The sequence below is a fragment of the Aythya fuligula genome, chromosome W, assembly GCF_009819795.1.
Source record: "Aythya fuligula isolate bAytFul2 chromosome W, bAytFul2.pri, whole genome shotgun sequence".
NCBI classification, from domain to species: domain Eukaryota; kingdom Metazoa; phylum Chordata; class Aves; order Anseriformes; family Anatidae; genus Aythya; species Aythya fuligula.
This window is the reverse complement of record NC_045594.1, coordinates 6,320,089-6,343,198: the sequence shown is the minus strand read 5'-3', so window position 1 is coordinate 6,343,198 and position 23,110 is coordinate 6,320,089. Positions and strand designations below refer to the sequence as shown.

The window sequence follows — 23,110 nt, the reverse complement described above, 5'->3', positions numbered from 1 at the left end:
TATATTCATAGACTATTGTTCATTGTTAGTCTACCACAGGTGCCAATTAATCGTTTAAAAAAAAAAAAAAAGCACCTTCAAAACACATGGTCAAAATCAAATCATAAGTCCCTGTAAAATTCCTAAGAGAAACATCTAATAAAGCAGCTGCAATATATAATGAGAAAACAAACAATTTAAGGCTGAAGCAAAAATCTGCAAAGACACTGAAGGTGCACCTTCTTAACTGTTTGTTAAATGATTAATACTACTGTAAAAGATTCTCCTCTGCAGATTTAGCCTCCTTTATTATATAATATAAGCAATTATCTGCAACAATTAAGACAGAGGTTCTCTCTATATGGTTCAGTGCATCAGTTGGACATCATGCATATTACTGCCAGGGAACACAGGAACAATGTACAAAAATGATTGAACTAACTCCAAAATGCCATTCTTCTCTTTAAAGCAGAGCAGTATACCAAGAGCTGGAGTCTATACCATAATACATATGTATCAGGTGGGGGGCCTCTCTATACACTTAAAATCTTGAGTAATTTCCCTTTGCAACCATAAAACTTTTCATGGATGAAAAAAGTTCAGTGATAAAATTATGCAATGTCAACATCTTGACTCTGCAATAACCCTTTCAGTTTGTACTAAAAAAAAATTAAGAGTAGAATACAGAAAAATAAAAGGTGAGCCAATTACACACACCTTGTAATTTGGTAGAATTCATAGAAACGAGAAGCACACTGAAATATCAAAAAGAATATGTTCTGTCCATTTAAACTACAAGCTATTTATATTACCAATATGGTATTCTAAACTAAAATTAATTAATGCCATTAAAATGTAAAGTCCTACTTGCAGTAAGGCTTATATTCTAATTTGTCAACTATCGTTGTGTAATTTGTTTAACAAATAAATAATTATCTTTTCTGTAATCAGGGAATATGATTTTAAGTCTAAGGAATGACTAAACATAGGCTAGAAATTCAGGAGATCAATTGTCAAAATGTCTAGACCACAAATAGAATACGAGAAAAATAACTTATTTGGTGTCTAGATTTGTGGTGCCTTACAGAATCACAAAATTGTCTAGGTTGGAAGAGACCTCCAAGATCACCTAGTCCAACCTCTGACCTAACACTAAGAAGTCTTCCACTAAACCATAGAACTAAGCTCTACATCTAAACGTCTTTTAAAGACCTCCAGGGATGGTGACTCCACCACTTCCCTGGGCAGCCCATTCCAATGCCTAACAACCCTCTCAGTAAAGAAGTTCCTCCTAACATCCAACCTAAAACTCCCCTGGAGCAACTTTAGCCTGTTCCCCCTCGTCCTGTCACCAGGCACATGGGAGAATAAACCAACCCCCACATCGCTACAGCCTCCTTTGAGGTACCTGTAGAGAGCAATAAGGTTGCCCCTGAGCCTCCTCTTCTCCAGGCTGAACAAGCCCAGCTCCCTCAGCCGCTCCTCGTAGGACTTGTTCTCCAGGCCCCTCACCAGCTTCATCGCCCTTCTCTGGACTCTCTTGAGCGCCTCGATGTCCTTCTTGTAGCGAGGGGCCCAAAACTGAACACAGTACTCGAGGTGCGGCCTCACCAGAGCCGAGTACAGGAGGACAATCACTTCCCTAGACCTGCTGGCCACACTGCTGCTTATACAGGCCAGGATGCTGTTGGCCTTCTTGGCCACCTGAGCACACTGCTGGCTCATATTCAGCCGACTATCCACCAATACTCCCAGGTCCTTCTCCACCAGGCAGCTTTCCAACCACTCATCTCCCAGCCTGTAGCTCTGCTTGGGGTTGTTGCGCCCCAGGTGCAGGACCCGGCACTTGGCCTTGGTGAACTTCATGCAGTTGGCCTTAGCCCATTGGTCCAGCCTTTCCAGATCCTCCTGCAGAGCCTTCCTACCCTCGAGCAGATCGACACACACGCCTAACTTGGTGTCATCTGCAAACTTACTGAGGGTGTACTCGATGCCCTCATCCAGATCATTGATAAAGATGTTAAAGAGAACTGGCCCTTGTACTGAGGCCTGGGGGACTCCACTAGTGACTGGCCTCCAACTGGATTTGACTCTATTCACCACAACTCTTTGGGCCTGGCTACCCAGCCAGTTTTTAACCCAAAGCGTACACCACTCCAAGCCATGAGCAGCCAGTTTCTTGAGGAGAATGTTGTGGGAAACGGTGTCAAAGGCCTTACTGAAGTCAAGGTAGACCACATCCACAGCCTTTCCCTCATCCACCCAGCGTGTCACTGTCATATAAGGAGATCAGGTTCGTCAAGCAGGACCTGACTTTCATAAACCCATGCTGACTAGGCCTGATCACCTGGTTCCCCTGCAAGTGCCGTATGATGACTCTCAAGATAATCTGCTCCATGAGCTTCCCTGGCACTGAGGTCAAACTAACAGGGATGTATCCTGGTTTCAGCTAGGACAGAGTTTTTTCCTCCTAGTAGCTGGTAGGGTGCTATGTTTTGTATTAGGATGAGAAGTGTCGATAACACACTGATGTTTTAATTGTTGCAGAGCAGTGCTTACACTAAGCCAAGGACTTTTCAGCTTCTTACTCTGTCCTGCCAGCAGGCAGTCTGGGGTGCAGCAGGAGCTGGGAGGGGACAGACCCAGGACAGCTGACCCAAACTGGCCAAAGGGGTATTCCATCCCATCTGATGTCATGCTAAACAATATATAAGAGTGGCTAGCTGGGGTGGGGTGGCCAGCTGCTCGGGGATAGGCTGGGCATCAGCCTATGGGTGGTGAGCAATTGCCTTGTGCATCACTTGTTTTGTACACATTATTATTAATAGTACTGCTTTTTTTTTTTTTTTTTTTCCTCCCATCTTAATAAACTGTCTCTATCTCAACTCCCAGGCTTCACTTTCCCATTTCTCTCCCCCATCCCAGAGAGGGAGGGGGGAGGGTGAGTGAACAGCTCTGTGGTGCCTAGCTGCCGGCCAGGTTAAACCACAACAATTAGCCAGCTCTCTTTTTTAGACGCAGAAGTATAAGGAGGATGCAATCAAGGAAAAAATAAACTCCAAGGGAAAAAAAAATACAACTCAAATTGTAAACCAGAATTATAACACATGGTTTCTAATTTCATGTACTTGTAGATAGATTCTTTTACAGAACAGTGAAAGCTTTGAAGGATCATCTCCAAAATTAACATCAGAACACAGTAAAAAGTAGCAATGTAGTCAATTCCAGTGATGTGAACAGGCTTTTTTTCCTCATTATTTTTTATATCTATTTGTATGTCTTTAACTTTCTAGAACTCCAAAATTATATACAACATTTAATGGCTAGAAGACAGTAAAGAAAGATATAATAGACTCCATGCACAAAATGGCCAATTACAAATAAGGAATTTCTCATAATTCAACAAAAACCCATAGGAAAGACTATCAACTTTATGATAGACATGTAAAGCAAAATAAGTTTGCCACACAGAAGGTACAGCTTTTTAGCATGGAGATTTTTACTTTTTCTGTAGAACAACAATTGTTGAATTCATGAGAGCTTATATAGATTAATTTCTCTACATTACTGCATTACTGAATAATAATTTTAAGAAGTGGTGTGGGGTTTTTTGTTTGTTTTTGTTGTTGTTTTTTGAAATCTTCGTGCAGTGACAAAAGTTCTGTGACTGAGGGCTTTGACCTCACTGAATTTCATGGCAGGTCTCAGGAACGGTCAGGAAGTAGAAGCCTATCAGACTACTGATAGGTTTCAAATTTGAATGTCCTTTTAAAAGAAAAAATTAAAATACACATGCATACATACGTTGCTGCCTTATTACCCAATTAAAAACTCCATAAATTTTGAAACACAAATTAAGAAACTTGTGTTCTTAGGAAAATGTCAATAAGCTTTTTCATTTTAACCCAGAAATATCAGCTACAACAAAAAAAGTCACATATAGATCTGATGGTGGATCTACCAGTAGCCTTTAAGACATTTCTGTTACCAGTTACCTGCCCAATTCCTTCAACTGAGGTTATCACCTGTAGCAGAAGGGAACATGCATTCACATTTCCCCAAGTGCATTTCATTGTCCAGTGCATCAGCTTAAGGAACTAGTGAAGATAGTTTGCATCAACCTACTGGGCTGAACAAGACAGCTAAGAGCCAAGCATATGTTTCCTTCTGCTACCCCTACTATCAAGGCAAGGCCAATTGCCAGGAGCTGTGATGCCTTAAACTGCTGTAGCTGAATCAACAAAAACTCACCTTTCAGAACCCTCATGCTGAGGGCACCCAAGATTAAACAACTAAAACAATTCAGGTAGGACCAATTTTCACTCTTGAACTTCTGTAACTGACCAGGCTCAAAACACTGCTCATCTTCATCATACAAAATGTCAACTTGTAAGTTGAAAACATATAAACAGATGATCACATCACAACTTGGCATATTCCCGCTAAACATAGAGCTTTCTTGATGGACCTTCTTCATTTCTCTTGTCAAATGAATGCTGATATTTTAGTAAGTTGTTATAACTATAACCTGTTGTATTCGTGTTCTTATCTGAGAAGAAAGGGATGCCTTCAAAGTTCTCTTTTCCTAAAGGGCAAGGTGACTGCAGACAGAGTTACAGATTACTCATTTCTTCATATATCCAGTGCATCTTGATGGTGATCCTCAGAACTAGACTTGATCATTACTGTTTTGCCCCTATGAGATTTCTGGATCTAGGATAAAAAAGCTGGCCCAAGTATAGGAAAATATCAGACTGAAATAGGGCAAAAAATGTAGGATGAGTACATAGTAACACTATCTTCATTGAGTATAATGAAAAAAAAATCATTGAATGAGCACAAAGCTTCTTTTTAAGTTACCATGTAGCTAATGAAATATGAAAGATGAAATACTCCATTGGGCTTCAAGGGCTTTGACAAATCTAACTATATGAGAACAATAAAGAGAGTAATGAGGAGAGAGATTAACCTCTGCAAACAGATGTCTTCGTGTCTTCTCCTTTACAATCAAATATATGCAAGTTTACATAAATCTACCTTGTTAAGGCAAGAGTTCAAGGACCTGAGGGGTCTCAGAACAGACTAACTTCAGAACTTGAAAAATACCCATTCAAATAAAATTCATATCCTTCAAGGTATCAATATCCATCTTCGTCCAATTCATTCGACAAACAGTAGAATTTCTTTTTATTATCAGGATCTAGGACTTTGTCAAAATATCAGACTAATGTTTTTCTTTCAAATCCCACAGACTTGGTTTCAAAGCCTGTCACAATTCTAAACAGGTATGCTTCCAAACTCTTAAGACCAATACAGAGTGATCAGGATTTTTTCCACGGAATCACAGAATTGTAGGGGTTGGAAGGGACCTCAAGAAATCATCAGGTCCAACCCCCCCCCCACCACCAAAGCAGGTTCCCTAGAGCAGGTTGTCCAGATAGGTATCCAGACGGGCCTTGAATATCTCCAGAGAAGGAGACTCCACAACCTCCCTGGGCAGCCTGTTCCAGTGCTCCGTCACCCTCACCGTGAAGAAGTTCTTTTGCATGTTGGTGCGGAACTTCCTCTGATCCATTTTTTGGCCATTGCCCCTTGTCCTGTTGTCCTGTCCCCACAAACCACTGAAAAGAGGCTGGCCAAATCCCTCTGTCCCCCACACTTAAGGTATTTATAAACACTGATAAGATCCCCTCTCAGTCTTCTCTTCTCCAGGCTGAACAGACCCAGGTCTCTCAGCCTTTCCTCATAGGGAAGATGCTCCAGGCCCCGTATCATCTCTGTGGCCCTCCGCTGGACACTTTCCAGGAGATGCCTGTTTTTTTTTTGTAGCTGGGATCCAGAACTGGACATAAAACTCCAGGATTTGTGTGTGTTGATTACTACTCAGATACTCCTGAACCACCCCCTCGTCAAACAGCGGGGAGGTCTCCATTTCCCAGACTTTCTCCTCCCTCCAGGGTCCAGGAATCCCAGGGGGGGAGTCCCTTAAGCAAAGACCAATGCAAAGAAGGCATTCAGTATCTCGTCCTTCTCAACATCCCCCATTACCAGGACACCCCCCTCATTCATCAGGGGATGCACATTATCCCTAGTCTTCCTTTTACTGTTTACATACTTAAAAAAAGGTAATAAGAAGGGTTGTTTTTATCTCCTTTGCCAGCTTCATCTCTAGGTGGGCTTTAGCCTTCCTTGTCGTGTCCCTGCAGGCCCTGACAACGCTCCTACACTCCTCCCAAGAGGACAGGCCCTTTTTCCACATTTCATAGACCTTCCTCTTCCTTCTGATCTTATCGATGAGCTCCTTGCTCATCCACACAGGTTTCCTGCCCCCCTTCCCCAATTTCCTACAATTTCCTACTCTTAAGGATGCAGTGATCCTGAGCTTGGAAGGAGTGCTGTTTAAATGTTGCCCAGCTCTCACAAGCACCCTTGCCTTCTAGCAACCTAGCCCATGAGATACCTCCAAGTAGGTCCCAAAAGAGATCGAAGTTGTCTCTCCAAAAGTCCAGGGTAGCAATCCTACTTTTTGCCTTACTTCTTCCACCAAGTTCCATCTTGAACTCCACCACCTCATGGTCGCTGCATCCCAAGCTGCCCCCAACCTTCACATCCCTAACAAGCCCATCCCTGTTGGTAAGGACAAGGTCCAGGAGCACCTCCTGCCTCGTCGGCTCCTCTACCACCTGCATCAGAAAATTGTCTTCAACCCATTGTAGGAACCATTTGGACTGTGCGTGCCTGGCTGAGTTGCTTACCCAACAGATGTCTGGATAATTGAAGTCCCCCATGAGAACCAGAGCCTGTGATTGTGAGGCTACTACCAGCTGCTTGCAGAAGGCCTCATCAACCTCCTCCTCCTGATCTGGTGACCTGCAGTACACCCCCACAACAATGTCCCCCCTACCAGCCTACCACTTAATTCTCACCCACAAGCTCTCTGCTGCTTCTTCACCCTCCCCCAGGTGGAGCTGGGTACACTCTAATTGCTCCCTCACATAAAGGACAACTCCTCCCCCTTGCTTCCCCAGCCTATCTTTCCTAAAAAGGACATAGCCCTCCATGACAATGTTCCAGTCATGTGAGCTGTCCCACCATGTCTCTCTGTGATCACAATGAGATTGTGGCCCTGTGACCATACACAGATCTTGAGCTCATCCTGTTTATTTCCCATGCTCTGCGCATTGGTATATAGGCACATTAGGAAAGCAGCAGGTTCAGTTACACCTGGAGGGATGCAAGAAGAAAATTCCGGATGGGGTATCAGGATCATTACCTTCTCTGAGGAGCCCTTGGATGATCCTATGGGACAACTCGGAGGTTTTTTCCCTACTATCTTCAACAGTGACAGCAGTGACAACTTCACCCAGCACCTCTCTGTCACTTTTAGCTCCCCTCCCTTCCCCCATCAAACCTAGTTTAAAGCCCTGGTAATCAGTCCAGAGAGCTTGCTCCCCAACACACTTGCGCCCCACTTGCTCAGTTGAAGTCGGTCAGCAGCCCACATACCCGGCTTCTCAAAGGGCTGCCCAAGATCAAAATACCCAAATCCTTGGTCCAGACACCACCCCCCTCAGCCAGTCATTTACCTGTCCCATTCTTCTTTCTGGGTCCTGGTCACCCAGGATGGAGGAGAACACTATCTGCACCCTTGATCCCTTCAACATCCTTCCCAGGGATGCAAAGTCCTTTTTAATATTATTCATTTTCTTTGTTGCAGCTACCCGGGACCCAGCCTGAATGGCGATAAGAGGACAGTAGTCCTCTGGTTTAATGAGCTGTGGCAGAGCCTTCCTAACGTCTCTGACGTGCTCCAGGAAGACAACACACCTCTCTGGAGAGGTTATCCAGATGGTAAACAGGAGCCTCGGTGCCCCCCAGCAAGGAATCCCCGATCACTAAAACTCTCTGCCCTTTTTTTGTGGCATTGGTTTTGATGCAGTGCCCTGTCCGGCCCCACTCTCTGTGCTTGGTACTTCCCTAGACTTTGATATGCTTCTTGGGTCCTGTGTTCCGACTACTGTCCAGACCCTCATCCTTTTCCTGCCTGAGAGCTTCAAATCTATTACCCAGGGACACCATGGAGGTAGGTGACTCCATGGGTGTTGGGGGCAGATGCCTCCTTCTGCTTCGAGCTGAGACACGGGTCCAGCCCCTTTCCTCTCATGGGTTGTCAAGTCCTCTGTCCTGCAGGTGAGCAGCTGGATCGGCTACTATCCTTTGCAGGGACTTAGGAGAGGGCTGCTGGGCCTCAGTAGGGTCAGGTCGACACCTCCTATCTGTCTCCCTTAGAGACTCCCAGGAGCCCCTCAGGCTGCCAATTTGTTGCTGCAGCCCAGCCATCTTCTCAAGCAGTTCCTTGATCGGGGCACAGCTGCACCCATGACAGCCCTCTCTTCCCTCAGGACCCAGGGGGGCCTCCAGATTTCAGAGCTCCCTACAGTATCCAGTCTGGACTGAAACTTCCCCCCTCAGGGGATCCACCTGGGTGCCCACATGAGCCCAGAGAGGCCGTGTCCCCTCAGTCTGGGTTGCCGCCTCAGCCCAGCCACTGCAACGGGTGCCCACCATGGTGAATTATAAGTTGTAAAAGGTAGAGATCCCAAAAGAGAGGACAGGAAGAGAAAGGGAGGAGAAGATCCTCCCTGCACTCATCCCTTTCCCACTTGAACTGCCTGCACTAACTGCCAAGCCAGTCCTGTTTGCATGTCCCATTTGTGGCTCTCCCTAGGGACTGCTTTTATACTGTCAGGGTGTTGGCTGCTGTCAACCCTGGCTCCGCCCTCAGCATGTCAGCTCCTGCCTGCTGGGGGGGGTGTGGCTGCAGCTCTGACTAAACAGCTCTGCGATGTGTTATTGGGTGGGTGGTTAGGGGTTGGCTCCATCCACTTCCGTGCCAGGAACCCTTGCTGCAGTTGATTCACGCAACGTCCTCGCTAAAATGTCCCTTCACTCTTCGTAATAGTTTTTTTAACAAAAGGAAGTGGTTAACCACAGAAGAGCTTTCTATGTTAGATTGGGCATCCGAGTCTGCTTTCAGATTTTCTTTTAAAAAACAATATTCTCTTCCCCCACCCATACCCCAAGAATGTAAATACATCCAAAATCATTCCTTGAATAAAATTATGACAGTTCAAAGTACTGTCTAATAACAGTTATTCTCCTATATATGCATCTTTTTGACTTGACAAATCCACCGTAGATGTTCTATTTACATGGCAACATGCTCACCAAAATGCAGTAACTTGGTGCTCAAAGCAAGATCATAAGCCAAGTCATTCTAAAACATAGTAGAAATGGTGTGTCAAATTAAAGGAGTCATCGTGATACAAGAAACTAAACATTACAAGAACCACAAGTTTGAAATAAAAAATAAAAAAGGTTAGCTGGATTTCCAAGCGGTTATGTCTCACCTGCCCTGTTATGAACAGTATTCCTGGAGACAGGTGTGGCCTTCATCTTTGGAAAAGTCTGTGTCAAAACAATGAGTACTTTCAGATTTAGAAAGTATTTAATTACTAAGGAACTTTTGCGCAAAAAAAAAAAAATTGCGCTGGAAAAAAACACAGATATCTCCAAATACATTTTTGCTGAAACTACAAGTCAACCACATGAAGAATCTCTATCCTGAAAACAAATATAAGGAAGCTGAGATATTGGAAGATGAGCAAATGTTAGGGACAGTCTGGATGAGGGGAACTGGATTAAAGAAATGTCTCCATTCTTCCATTTAACCTGAAATCTTTCCAAAGCAGCAGCCAGAACATCATTAATATTGAAGTTACTCCAATGTTACTGCTTTCTTGCAAATATGATGATTGTCTCAACTACCAGATTAAACTCTTTCAGCAAATAAATATAATAGGATGATAGCCTAAAAACTTCAAGAACTGAATGTTCTAGCAAACTGAAATGGGAAACGTGTCTTTTGAAAATACCTATGAAAAGGTAACAAGTCTAAAAAAGAAACACATGGTTGCAGAGCTTTGTTTTAGCAGAATGGTAACATTCCACTCTATCAGTAGTGTTTTATAGATACTAAAATCCAGAGATTTCTGAATGATCTTGAAGAAACAACAGTTAAATTATAGCTTCTCCATTTACACCTTGTAAAGGATTCAGTTGGAAACTTCAGATCCAAGATGATTAAATGTGTATGTACTCCTCTCCAGAACTACAAAAAAGATTGATCCTCAACACTGAATTCTGGATGAACCATTGTGATGACTCTAGTACAGTTACTTTCTTTTTGTTTGTTTGTTTTTAAAGCATAAAAATGTAGACTCTTCTATTTTAAAAACTGACATTCTTCAGAGATCATGAGGATATGTCTTCACTCATTTGAAATAACACTCATTTGCATTATTTAAATAAACAATTTATATCAAACATACCAGTCCTAAACAGTTAGTACTTCTTGTCAGACCTTCCATTTTTGAGCAACATCACAGACAAGTCAGCCAGAGGCCAATTACAAGTTTTTCTTTCTTAAGCTACCAATCAAGACTGGGAATTTTCAACAAATAACACATAACCATACTATTAATAACAAATATATGCTTACTGACAGCTGTTTCGCTTTTCCTAGGAATTTTTCATAGATCTCAAATTTGTCCAAACACCCTGTCCCACCAAACAAAAGTGTTTTGCAGACCACAAGAACCTAAACCACTCAATATAATCAGGATATAAGGAAGATTTAAATATGAAATTACTTTAATGGTACTGACAGATGACCTATCAGTGTAGTGAGGGCAAATACCTATTTTCATCTTTCTACTCCTTCATGAACATTCAGCATTACTGACCATGAGAGTTTGCTCTCACCTCACCTCCTCCCTAAAACAATATCCCAATATTCCAAAAACCAAAGAAATGAATAATCAAAGAGAAACCTTCCAATCAGTAGAAGAGATTCCCACATAAATAGCTCCTCCCCTTGAAGGAGAGACTGAGCAAACAGCTCAGAAATTTTAGTCTCACTGCTTGCTCTAAGAAGAAATTACTAAAGAATAAGAAACTACTAAAGAAGAAGAAACTACAAAAAGTACAGTGATGATCCTGGTATAAGAAGCCTTTCTGAACTGAAAACAACTCCAAATGCTCCAAAATAAACAAAGATCAGAGGGCTTCTAGCTGCTGCAGTTCAGAGGAAGGGCTTTCTGAGAATCTGAACAGAAACAGATGGTAATTTTTAGCAACCTGTCAAGAGACTTTATCAAGCTTCTGGTTACTGTGCAAAAAAGAAAGCCTATCAGAAGGAATGTGCAAACTCATTCAGGACAAAACACAAAAAGAATAAAGCAGGCTCTGATATGCCTTAGAATGTAGCAGATGTCAGAATCTTCATTTTTATAAAGTTTTGCTCATTTTCTTAAATATGACAATAATGTAATTAGTATAGCTGGAGAATGAAATATGATCTTAGGAATTTTTCTACTTCAGGATGTCTTGTAACTCATTATTCCCTGTCAACTATAGTAATACAGAAGAAATAATACACTAGAAAATAACAAGAATTGAACTACAGAAGAGTATAACCAAATATCTACACTTATTTAGAGACTGGAAGCTGTAATTTAACTTCCCTGAATTTAATACTGCTTTTACAATTAATATTATTTTAATATATTTATAAGATAAAGGTTTTTCTGACAAATGTTTGGTTTTATCCACGTGATTACTTTGTGAAAAATTATTGTTTTCCAAACTCAGTTGTAAAAAAAAAAAAACAAACAAAAAAAAACTGAGCAAAAACTGAAGTACAATTAATTTTGAAATACACAAAGCAGCACCTAATTTCACAAGAAAGTAAAACAGTAGGCTTAAGGAAAACTGCTTATTTTATGGATCACAGATTATCATAACCAATTATTTTTTAATCATTTGTATGAACAGCAAACTTTAATGACCAATTTTTTAATAAATTAAAATTTATTGGTGAACACATTTAATCTCCCTTTCAGATTTTGACTTCATTCTGACTTCATAACTTATTTCAATTGACTAGATCCAGTAACATTTATATTGTATGATAATGGAAAAGTTCCGTATCACCTTAGATTGATGTCAGAGTGAACTTGGTGACTATAATCTATAGAAACGCTGGGCTTAAACTCTTAATATGCTTTATTAATTATATAAATCATTACTTTATCAAGATTTAAATCCATCACAGAGAATTGACTATCGCAGAACAAAATAAAGTCATTACTGGGTAAGTAATGATATAAATCCTCCTATCTATTTAACAGGTAGAATAAAGACATATGCGATATGCAAATTATATTTAATTTTATAATCTTAGTTTATGTTACAGAAAATCAAAATAGACTTCTTGCCAAACTGTTGGGTTTTAGTTCTTTTCTACATCTGTTTACAAGAGCAGATTTCTGTTCTATCCTATGTAAAACACATCCTGGGATAAGTGTGGGAATTTGCTTTCATATTACACAAGAGCATCCAAAGAAAGTAAACACCATTAAAAAACACCTTTTTCTTTTTAACATATAAATGTGTTTTTCACTTGATCAGTACTTCATTATTTAAATATAAATATAAAGTAAATACAAAGTATTTTTTCCTAGATAGATAGAAATTTTGCAAAACTTCATTGCAATTTCTCTAGATAGAAGAGGAATTTCTTCCTCCTCCTTTTCTTAAACATCAACATAAAACAATAGAAATCTCTCATCTATAAAAATTGGATGTCACAAAACTGCTTTTTCTTGGAAAAGTTACATAAGGTTACAGTTTCATCTATTTACATAACACTACAGTATATAGACCTAATGAAAATTTATATACACAAAACACATAATTCTCACATTATCTTACTACACAGAGACACAATGATTTAGATTTTACATTGTCTCCTCTCATCTTCTTGTATTAATGACTTTAATCTTCTGCAAGATTACTAAACAAATGCCTACACTTGTATCTCTACTTTTAAGGAAATAAAATCCCTATAATGTATTTTTGGAAATCAATGGTAATATACTGGTTATATTTACACATTGTCATTTCATTCATTAGCTACATAAAATTAGACATAAATTATTAATAGCATTATTAATTTCCTCTTCGGGAAACTTTGGGGGAGATGGGGAAAGGGGTGAAAGGGAGAGAAGCTGGATAAGAGCTTAAAAGGTAAGAGAAAAAGGTTACTTACCTATAACCGTAGTTTTGCTCCGGCAGATTCACACTCTTGGGATGTGTGTCTCTGCTGCTATTGGCTTGAAAGAAACTAAAAAAAGAAGGGCCAATAGCAGGCATCCAAATGCCCCCTAACTGATTCAGTTATTGGAAATAAAGTTATTGCAGCTTCACTTCTTCCTAATTCAAAGAATCCATAGTAAGATTCCACGGAAGTGGGTAAAATGGATCCTCAGAGGTAAAATAAATAGGTAACAAACCCACAGATATGAGTAGGTTTGTCTCATTTAAAAAAATGCTTCTAATGCTTTGAATGCTTTTAAGTTAAAAAAAAAAAAATATTAGCCTCCCCAATGAAATGGATAGTGATTAATGATTTCATAACTATTCTCACAAACTCCAGGGAACAGTGCCATTTACAAGTAAAAGTAAGACTCCTTAATCTCTTAAGACTTGTGCATTATATAACATTTTTGAAGCAGCCTAAAATCTAACAATGAACACACGATACTATGTATGGAATAACTCAAATGAAAATTAAGGAAATCTAAATTAAAAAAAAAAAATAAATCTAAAACAATTTGAAAAAAGAGACTCTGGAAAAAGATGTGTTCCTTTCTTTTTTTTTCAAGTAATTTTCAGGATTATCTTCCTTTTTAAAGTACTCAGAGCTCCTTTTAACATTAATATCTTAAATGGTTTTATTTTTGATTCGCAGTATATGGTGGTGGTTTTTGTTTGTTTGTTTGTTTTTTTAAAAAGCATGACAGATTTTGAAGTAGAAACCTTGAACCTGAAAATTAATTCTGTAGCACGTCTAAATCCTGAAGAGCAAGAAGAGCTTCATGTAATGTTCTGGGAAAGGTTTAGATGACTAGCTTTGAACTACTTGACTATGCACAAAAATAACCTGTTTGTATCTGAACAGCTGAAAAGCACAAGAACTGAGGTTACCAAAATGAAATTTCTCCCTCAACAATCCCCCCCCCCTCCCCCCCCCCCCCCCCCCAAATAAAAAAGATTCCTGAGAAGCACAGAAATTCCTGGGACATAAGTTTTTAAAACTCAACAGGTTTTACTGTACTTTCTTGGAGTAATCAACATCAGATTGTGAACTAAGTACAACTCCAGTTAAGTGAACAAAATGGGTTCAGAACATGGACCTTTGCTCGTTTCTGAAGCAATTCAAGAGTACCAAGTAGTACAGGAAACATGACTACTAATGGTGATTAGAAGAGAAGGAACTGTGTGTGAAGTTTCATTGTCTTTCTAAAGAAACTAGATCATCAAAATATCCTGATGTACCTAAGCAGAGGATGGTTAACTTCTTGTTGACTGTTGTGGAAAAAGATAATCCCTTCCTGTATTAACCCTTCAGAATCATCCATACCATGGCTGTTCTTTTTTTTTTTTTCTACTCAGATATTCCAAGTCTTGAAAAACAATAGCTGGATCTACACATGATATTATACATCTTTTCAAAATGGAAGACATGATCTAGTATTGACAATTTGTATCTGATGAGGACATACAAGCCATTATGAGGGGGGCAATGGGAAATGAAGACCTGAGGCATGACATGTTCCAGAGACTTATTAGTTTGTTCTGAAGCTATTAAACATAATAGGTGTAGTACACTGAAACTTTTGTTGTTGAGTGCCTTGATCTTCAAAATCTCCAATTAGTTTTTTCATTAACAGATACAGACAAGTTACTTGCAAAATTAATTAACAGACATCCTTGATGGAAAAAGTAGGAAGAAGAGATGGCATCTTGTCCTTCCACACAGAAGGCAAAGACAAAAGTAACTTTTTCCAAACTTTGTACCTCTCTATCATGATGAAAAGACCATATAATCCACTTAATCCAAGACACAAATAGATCAAAAGGATCGAATGACAAAAACAGAGCTCTGAAAAGCACTCGGGTATGGAGGCAGAAGGTCTATATTATAACATCTCTCCTTATGTATTTCTGAGAGACATTAGGTCAAATCTGCCAGATTTTGCATTGGTGATTTTTGCACTTTTTCTGGAAACAAAAGCATGAAAATCAGGTTCCAGAAAGATATGTTGCTTTTCAAAGAAGACAGCACTTCTGCAAAACCTGGTATTCCACCTCTGGACTGGAGGTTGCCTCCCACTTTGAGAGACTTTGTTTGGTGGAAGCTAAAAATATTCTAACAGTTTTGTTAGAATTAGGGGATTATTACAGAAAGTACTATAATTTCCAAAGGGTTCCAAATCCCCATTTCCCACCTGTCCCAAACATTTTAAAAGGACTTAAACATTGCCTTAGACAAGCGTAGCAGTTGTATAATTTTTGGCAAGAACTCACAGAAAATCATCTCCACCTCTTCCCTGGAATAAAAAGTTCCACCACACTACTGGTTCCAAACCTCAGAAAAAACATGTCACATCCATCTAATGCCTTACTGTTTAAAAAGTAGCATCTGAGTACCTTTGATGAAGCACTGAACTGTAGAGATTTCACAGCTAAAAAAAAGGACAGAAGAGACCACTAATCTATCACAACTTGAGTGAGTACAATTCCACTCAAAGTACTTTATGGAAGACAACAAAGAATGCCTACACAGAAAGCATAGCATGACTGTAGTATGTATTCCCATGCCTTAATTACAAAAGCAGAGAAGATGATTTCATGCAGATTTCAGCATGTGCTAGCATTTAAGTCTGATCTCTAGAGAGACACTTGCTACCTACAGCATCAACTAACACAATGCTTTCCTGCTCTAATTAGACAGAGTACATACTGCAGTCATACTATTTTCTGGACATAAAGTGATCTGAAGTTACAGTCTATGTACTAAGGTGCATAAATGCCAGGCTTTTGCATAAATGCAGTAGGCAGCTTCTCAAAAGTGAACAATGTATTTAGGTTAGGAGTTATTAGATATATTTCTAACAGACATATTCCCATAGGAACCATAGAGGAAGCTTCCTCCTGCAGTCACACCAAATCAAACGACAATAACTAAAACAATTCCTGAGCATATCAGCTTGTAGACATAATACAAACTTAAAAGCAATGAAAAAAAAAACATTAGACAAATATGATTCTTATTTTTTGGTAAAATAACAGCTTTTCAGGTAATTTGCCATGAGACTGGTAAAAATTCTTCTACTCAATATTTTCTGTATTCATGACTGAAAACTTGGCAGACAAAAAGAAAAGAGCTGCTGCCTAGCATAGGGACAACTTAATACCCGTGAATAAATGGTGATTGTTTGTTCCAACATAAGGCAGCAACTTCTTGAACCCAATCCATAGCAATTGCAGGAACTCAGTAAGAACCGAGACCTGGCAGAAAATGCAGGCAGTAAGTGAAGCGTAAGGTTGGAATCCTTATTTGGTAAGTTGGTTATCAAGCAGTGGTGAAGGGGGTAGATTGCATTATATAAAAATCACTCCTTTACCCCATAAAAGAAAGGAATCAGAGTCTACCTATGGCTATGTAATTATAGTAAACAAACTTCACAACTGAAGTGCATAATTTCCTGAAAGTCAGAACAAAAAAGGAAGAGTGTTTTAGTCTTGCTCTAAGTGTTTGAAGGCTGTTGCACACCATAAAAAATGCACATTTTTCTAGCTGTTTCTCAGCTAAAATATGCTGCAGAATCTACCCTAGCAGTGCAGAAATAAAAGTAGCTTTTGAAGAAACAAAGTATTAGGAGACAAACCACAAGCTCTCCATAAATAAATTTAAAATTACTACAAGAGAGGTAAGCAGAGCAGCAAAATCCCCCATTTAATTAAATCAAAATTAAAGGTAGTAGATCTCTTTTGAGGTGAACACCAATTTTCTCTATAGATTGACAAACAACGTTTTTAACAAGAGTTGATTTAGTTACCAAATAAGGAATATCTAAAGCGTTAAACTTAATATTTATAACAATTATATTCTAATTCTCATTCTCTCTCTTCAGACACTTTTAAGAACAGAAAAAAATCTTTGAATATGGAGAAAACATGCTCTCTCTGGTGAGCAGCTGAACAACACTGGATACAATATAGTAGTATATATTATCCAATCATTACAGTGCCTTTAAAAGAAGAGATGTGATTTTAATCTAACACCTTCTTCACGTTAGGTTCAAATGGAGATATGAATAGATGAGGATAAAAGTTTTCCTCTATTTTCTTAAATTAGATAACATAGATAATGAATAATTTAACTACCATAACTTATAACAAATTTTGACTTATAGTACATACTAGTGGGATTTTAGAAACTTTATAAATGATGTTAATTGTACTTCATTCGGTCTCATGGTTCAAATAAGAGTAGGTTAAAAAGAATTTTGAAACATAAGAACTTCACTTTCCATACAGTAAGATCCCAAATAAAGAATACCAACTACTAAAAATATGCATATATGAAATTACAGTCCATTGTTGGAGGGAAATTAAAATGAATATCATAGAAGAACCTACACTGAGCAAACAGAATTGAACTATGTAACAATAAAAGGAAGTTTTATTTTTATATATATATATGGGTTTTATAGGCATATATATATTTATATAATAAATATAGTGTATACACACACACAATCCTTTTACCTTTATCTTGCACTTCTTTTGAAAATCGCTCCCTTTCAATAGCTGATTCACGTTCTATCCGCTCAATTTCAGCCAATGCATCCAATTCTACTTCATCAAATGACGTTATAGTTCCTTGTTGCGAAACCTGTTGCTGCGTCTGTACCACAGGAGTTTGAGGCTGTTTTGCAGCAACTGAAGTGTTCTGTTGTAAAACAGGCACTTGTGCCTGAAGGAAAGCTGTCTGTTCATGCTGCGGCAAACACTGAGCAGTGTTTAGTGGGTGGTTAACATCCTGTGGAGTAACGGGTGTTTTAGAAGTCTGTCCTGGGTACTGCACATTAAAAGGTATATCACCCTCTGACACACTGCTGTTTTCCAAACCAGAAAGCATATCATCCTGCTGGTCCATATCCGAAGATCTTACACGAGAGAGTCTTAATGTAAGCTTAGTGGAGTTCTTGGAAGGAGAACTAATGATATCATACATTGCAGCTTTTTCAGTCTGGTCTTTTTCATCCTTGCCTAACTTCATTTTCTTTTGTTTCTTTTGCTTTCTTTCTGGAGAATCTAACAGTATGTCTGGGGGAACATCTCTAGGTGATGAATAAGGTGGATGCTGAGATTGTAGGATTAAAGGTGGTCTTGATCCTAGAATAATAATTCAGAAAAACTGAACAGTTATGTTGTTTCATATTTTATATAAAAACACACTAAATATAACCTACATAATTTTAATGTGTATTTGTACATATATCTGTGTTCACAAAAGGTCTAAATAAGATTGGTAGGAGACACATCATTCCTAGATCAAGATGTATTCCAGATAGTTACATTGTATTTCCTAGAAGTTTTAACAGTCCACCACAAATGGTGAAGGGATCATTTCAGAGAAGATGGAACAAAACCAACCAAACAAAAACACACACACAAAAAAAATAGTACTTGCAGGTTCAGAATATCAACTATTAGAAAATAGTCAATGAAAGTAAGTTGACTACATAAGTTGACTTCATAAGATCCAGTGATGAAGACAATGATCAGTGTACTGTTAGCCATTTCATCCACACATTGTTAAATTTAAAAGCAAACAAAAAAACAAACAAACAAATAAACAAAAACACCACAACAGTTGTTTAGTGAGGGTTCCCTAGCTTATGCGTCCATAGAAAGATGAAATTAGAAAAAGTCTTTAAAAATAAATTGGTCTTTCCTTCTTCTTTAACTTTGATTCTGATAATTCATTTTCACACCTTTTTTTTTTTTTTTTAATATTCCTTGCCTTAGCTCCTCTCTTTCTTTCCCTTTTAAAATGTATGATTTTTTACTTCTATATGCACTCACTCCAGACTTTGAATATATCTAAAGAAATTTTTAAAAGAGGACATAAAAATGACATTTTAAAAGAGGACATTAAAAATCTTCTCCAATTCATCACTTTTTTTTTGTTCCTCAAATTAAACAAGCTCCCCATAACTTTTAGCCCAGAAAAAAAAACTTTGAAAAGCAGATAACATTTCAACCTTTCCCAACTATGATTTTAAGCTATAATTAAGCTATATTTTTTGGTTTAAAAAGGATTACTGGTGCATATAAAATAATAATAATAATAATAATAAAGACTAATATACTCCAGTCTCCTCTTGTTTAAACAAAGCAAACATTTATCTGATCCCATTCATCTACTAGGGAATACTGCTCTTCAGAAGGCAGTGACTGAGATTATTATTAGTCATTCTGTTTTAGGTCATTGGAAGACAGGTCCCCATGTGCTTCATTCAAGAAACACCACTAAACAAGAAAGTAGCTTTATTCTGCAGCTTAAATGTCTTTCAGATATTTTAAGAAATATTATTAATTAAACAATGCACTGACCTGTAGATGAAAAAAAGAATGGATACATCTACCAAATCTGCAGTTCAAATGAAAGGTGTTCCTTTACTGATGGCTTTGCAGAGGCTGCTATACTTTATTTTCTATCTCTAGTACATTCTGTGAGATATCCTATAGGGTCAGTATGTAGAGCTGGGTATAAAATGAGTTTCTCTTACCCAGTTCTCCTTGACCATGAGAAACAACTCCATATTCTGCCAATAATATCCACAAGGTTGAGAAGCCCTGTTTTGATTCATCCTGATTCTCTAGATCTTTTCACTACATTATTTCCCCTCCTCAAATTAGATACCATACCCAGTCACTAATACCAAAATCCAGGTTACACCCTACAAAGCTCTCTCACTTGCCTTCCACCATAGATTCCTATTCTTGTGATGCATGCATGTGGCATGCACACACACTTCTCCTAATTACTGTCTGTTTAAAAAATAATTTACAAGATTAACGAATAGCACGAATTGTTAGCCACTGATTTTCTTTAAGGTAATGAGCACCACTCACTGGAAATACAGGGTTCATTTTTCTTTCTACAAATATCAGAGGCAGCTCAAAATTTTTCAAAGAACTTACTGACATCTTACTCTTGAATTAGTACTTAAATCAATACTTCTGAAGTTGCAATAATGGAACACATTGTTCTACACAGTTAGGCTTCAAAGAGTGGACAGAGATTTGATTCTTCCTTGCCCTAAACTTTTAAGTAAATATGACAAGATCATTCTGCTTTAGTATTACTTTGCATTTGTCATGCTGAAAAATAACACTGCAGCAACAGATAAGTTTTTTGTTTTTGTTTTTGTTTTTTTAATCTTTGGGTAGACTTGAGGAGGTCAGAATTCAGTGCATTCCATTGAATGTACTTAGATTCCAGTTAAATGAAGAAACAAAGTACAGTTTTCCCTCTCCTAGGCAGCACTATGAATAATATAAGTATAAGCTGCATTTTAAGAGTATGTGTTCTGGCAATAACTTCACATATTTCTGAGATGACTACAGATGGTTAAGCCTCTTGCAATAAGTGGGCTTAGAAGCTACTATGCGTAGGCATTGAGGTGAAAAGAAATTGAAAAAGATGAAGTATTCTGGAACAGTTTCATTCTACCACAGACATTAACAGTTTTGAACATTTATCACACACTGAACATGTACCACACACTGTTGGATGCTTAGACTTGAGACAAAATATCACTCATTATACAGAGAGAGTTTCACCTATTACTGTTGAAGTCAGTCTGGAATATTTCCTATGGGAGAAGGCTTTGAGCTATTATATATCTGAGAACAAAGCTCTCACGAGACTTATTGATAACAGAAGAAATGTTTTTTATGGAAAGAATACACAGAGATATGATATATTAGCTGAAGCAGACAAGATTCCAAGGTTGAGAAGGTTTGTTCTACAAAATGCTGTCAGTGTAGTAAACCATATGATGATCTTTGGATATGATCTTTGTGAATGACCCCAGTTTTAGAACATTCTTTTATAACAGAGAAATATGTAGGTAGCTTTCCAGTCTAAATCTAGAGCTGTGCAGTAATTCAGAAGAAAAAAAGATCTGATTTTCTGTAGTTTGATAGTATCGACAAAAGAACCTTGTCCAAACTTTTTTGTATGGCAAGAATACATAAAACTTGTGAGATAAAAGGAGACTCTCCATTGTTTTGGGACGGTCATTATATCATTAGTGAACAGAAGATAATTATTGTCATCCCAATAATGATAAATATAACTTAGAAGCAGGTAACAACATAAGAAATCAGAACTCTACAAAGAACAAATACACCCATAAACAATACCTCCATAGTCTTTCAGTTAAAGTCATACTGATCACCCATGATAACTCCAGGATTGGTTCTCTACATTAATTAGTTTCCCTAGTGCTAGATGGCACTGAGAATGGAAGTAGTTTTATGAACTGCTTTAGCAATTTGTAAACACTTTTCTTTTCCTGAGACTTTTGACTGATTTCCTAACATATCCTTTATAATGCAAGCAACTATAAAGTGCATTGCATTAACAGTGGTTTAGCCATCTTAAGAATTAAATGTTTCAAAACCACTTCTTGTTTACCATGAAATGACTTCACTTGATCATTGTGTATTACTGTGTTACTGATCAGTAACAAACAAATAAGATCAGTAGCAAACAAATAAGCTTTTGTCTGGATTATACACAACACTGACATCTAAATCTTATATTTTTTTGTATGCACACTTTCTAATTATGCCACAGCACTCATATCTTATTTAACCATTCATGATACTTTCTCTGATAATCTTTGAGTCTCTTTAGAACAAAGACCACTTGCCTTTCAAAGCTGATGCACCAAAGTCCCACCACTGGTCTTTGTTGTGATCTACACGGTTAAAAACAACTATTAAGGTTACCAGGAACTTAGGACCTGCATATTTAAAAGAATTACTAACTTTTCACTTTCACAACAACTTCAAAAGGATCACTCCAAATAGTATCTTCATATTCCTTTAAATCCCTTACAGGTAAAGGTTCCCAGATGTTGAAAGAAAGTCTTTCACCAATCGTACATGCTCTTTTGTAAGAAGTATTATTCCCTATGCATGAAGGCCAGAAAAAACTACTAGTGAACAAATGAAGACTGATGGATAATACTTGGTTCATAGCACACTAGAGAGAAACACCACCAACATTCAAGTACTGTGTCTTTTTAAATTCATAAAAAGTGATTGTCAAGACTCTGTGAACATTATTTAAGTGGGTACTAAATCATTATAGGTCAAACCTGGACACAGCATTCCAGACTTTTTACTGAAAAAAGTCTTTGGGAAAAGAGGCATTAATGAGTGCATATGTTCTACATGTGAAGACCATAATATCCATATTGCACTGGTACTGATGTCTGTTGGAAAAGCTAAGAACCTGGTTATGACAGAACCTGAGGAACATTCACAGATTACTGCCGAAAAACTTCAAGAGATGACAGTTATACTGTATACATGGAAAATATATATATAATTCTTTTTATTTAATATGATCCTATTAATCACCTTCACATAAATTGAATGTTTTCATGAAAATGTCATCAGACAAATTCACCCTGAAACCATTGTTAAACCAATTACACAATTGGTAATAATCATCTTGAGAATTTGCGCCTCCAGCACACTCAAAAATGGAAAAGTCTATTCAAAAGGATGGCAAATTACTGTCCAGACTATTATACATATACTGTATGATTTCAGTACATAGTAGGAGAACAACTTGTTTTAAGGACTGAGAAAATAACGAAGAGGTAATATTCCAAAGTGAGTTTGTTAAGAATAAGTATCATCAAATCGTAATAATGTCATTCTATAAAGCAGTAGATCTTGTGGATTAAAGAGAATTGAGTGTCATACCTGGACTTAAGCAAGGCTTTCTATATAGCTTCTCATATCAATTACACTAACAAACTGAAGAAGTATGGTCTAGGCAAAAATACTGAAAGATTGTAGTATATCCTATTGGAAAAATGTATTCAAAGAGTATCAATCGTTCTTG

The 23,110-nt window shown here is 38.0% G+C and overlaps 1 protein-coding gene across 3 annotated transcripts in view; it reads right to left on the bottom strand.

The window, feature by feature from the left end:
• LOC116501380 (nipped-B-like protein) overlaps window positions 1–23,110 on the bottom strand; it is a 192,381-nt gene that overhangs the window by 62,207 nt on the left and 107,064 nt on the right. For all 3 annotated transcript variants that reach the window (XM_032206901.1, XM_032206903.1, XM_032206902.1), the window contains exon 9: window positions 17,719–18,348. In XM_032206901.1, coding sequence (XP_032062792.1) covers window positions 17,719–18,348 — 630 coding nt within the window. The remainder of the gene's footprint in view (window positions 1–17,718; window positions 18,349–23,110) is intronic.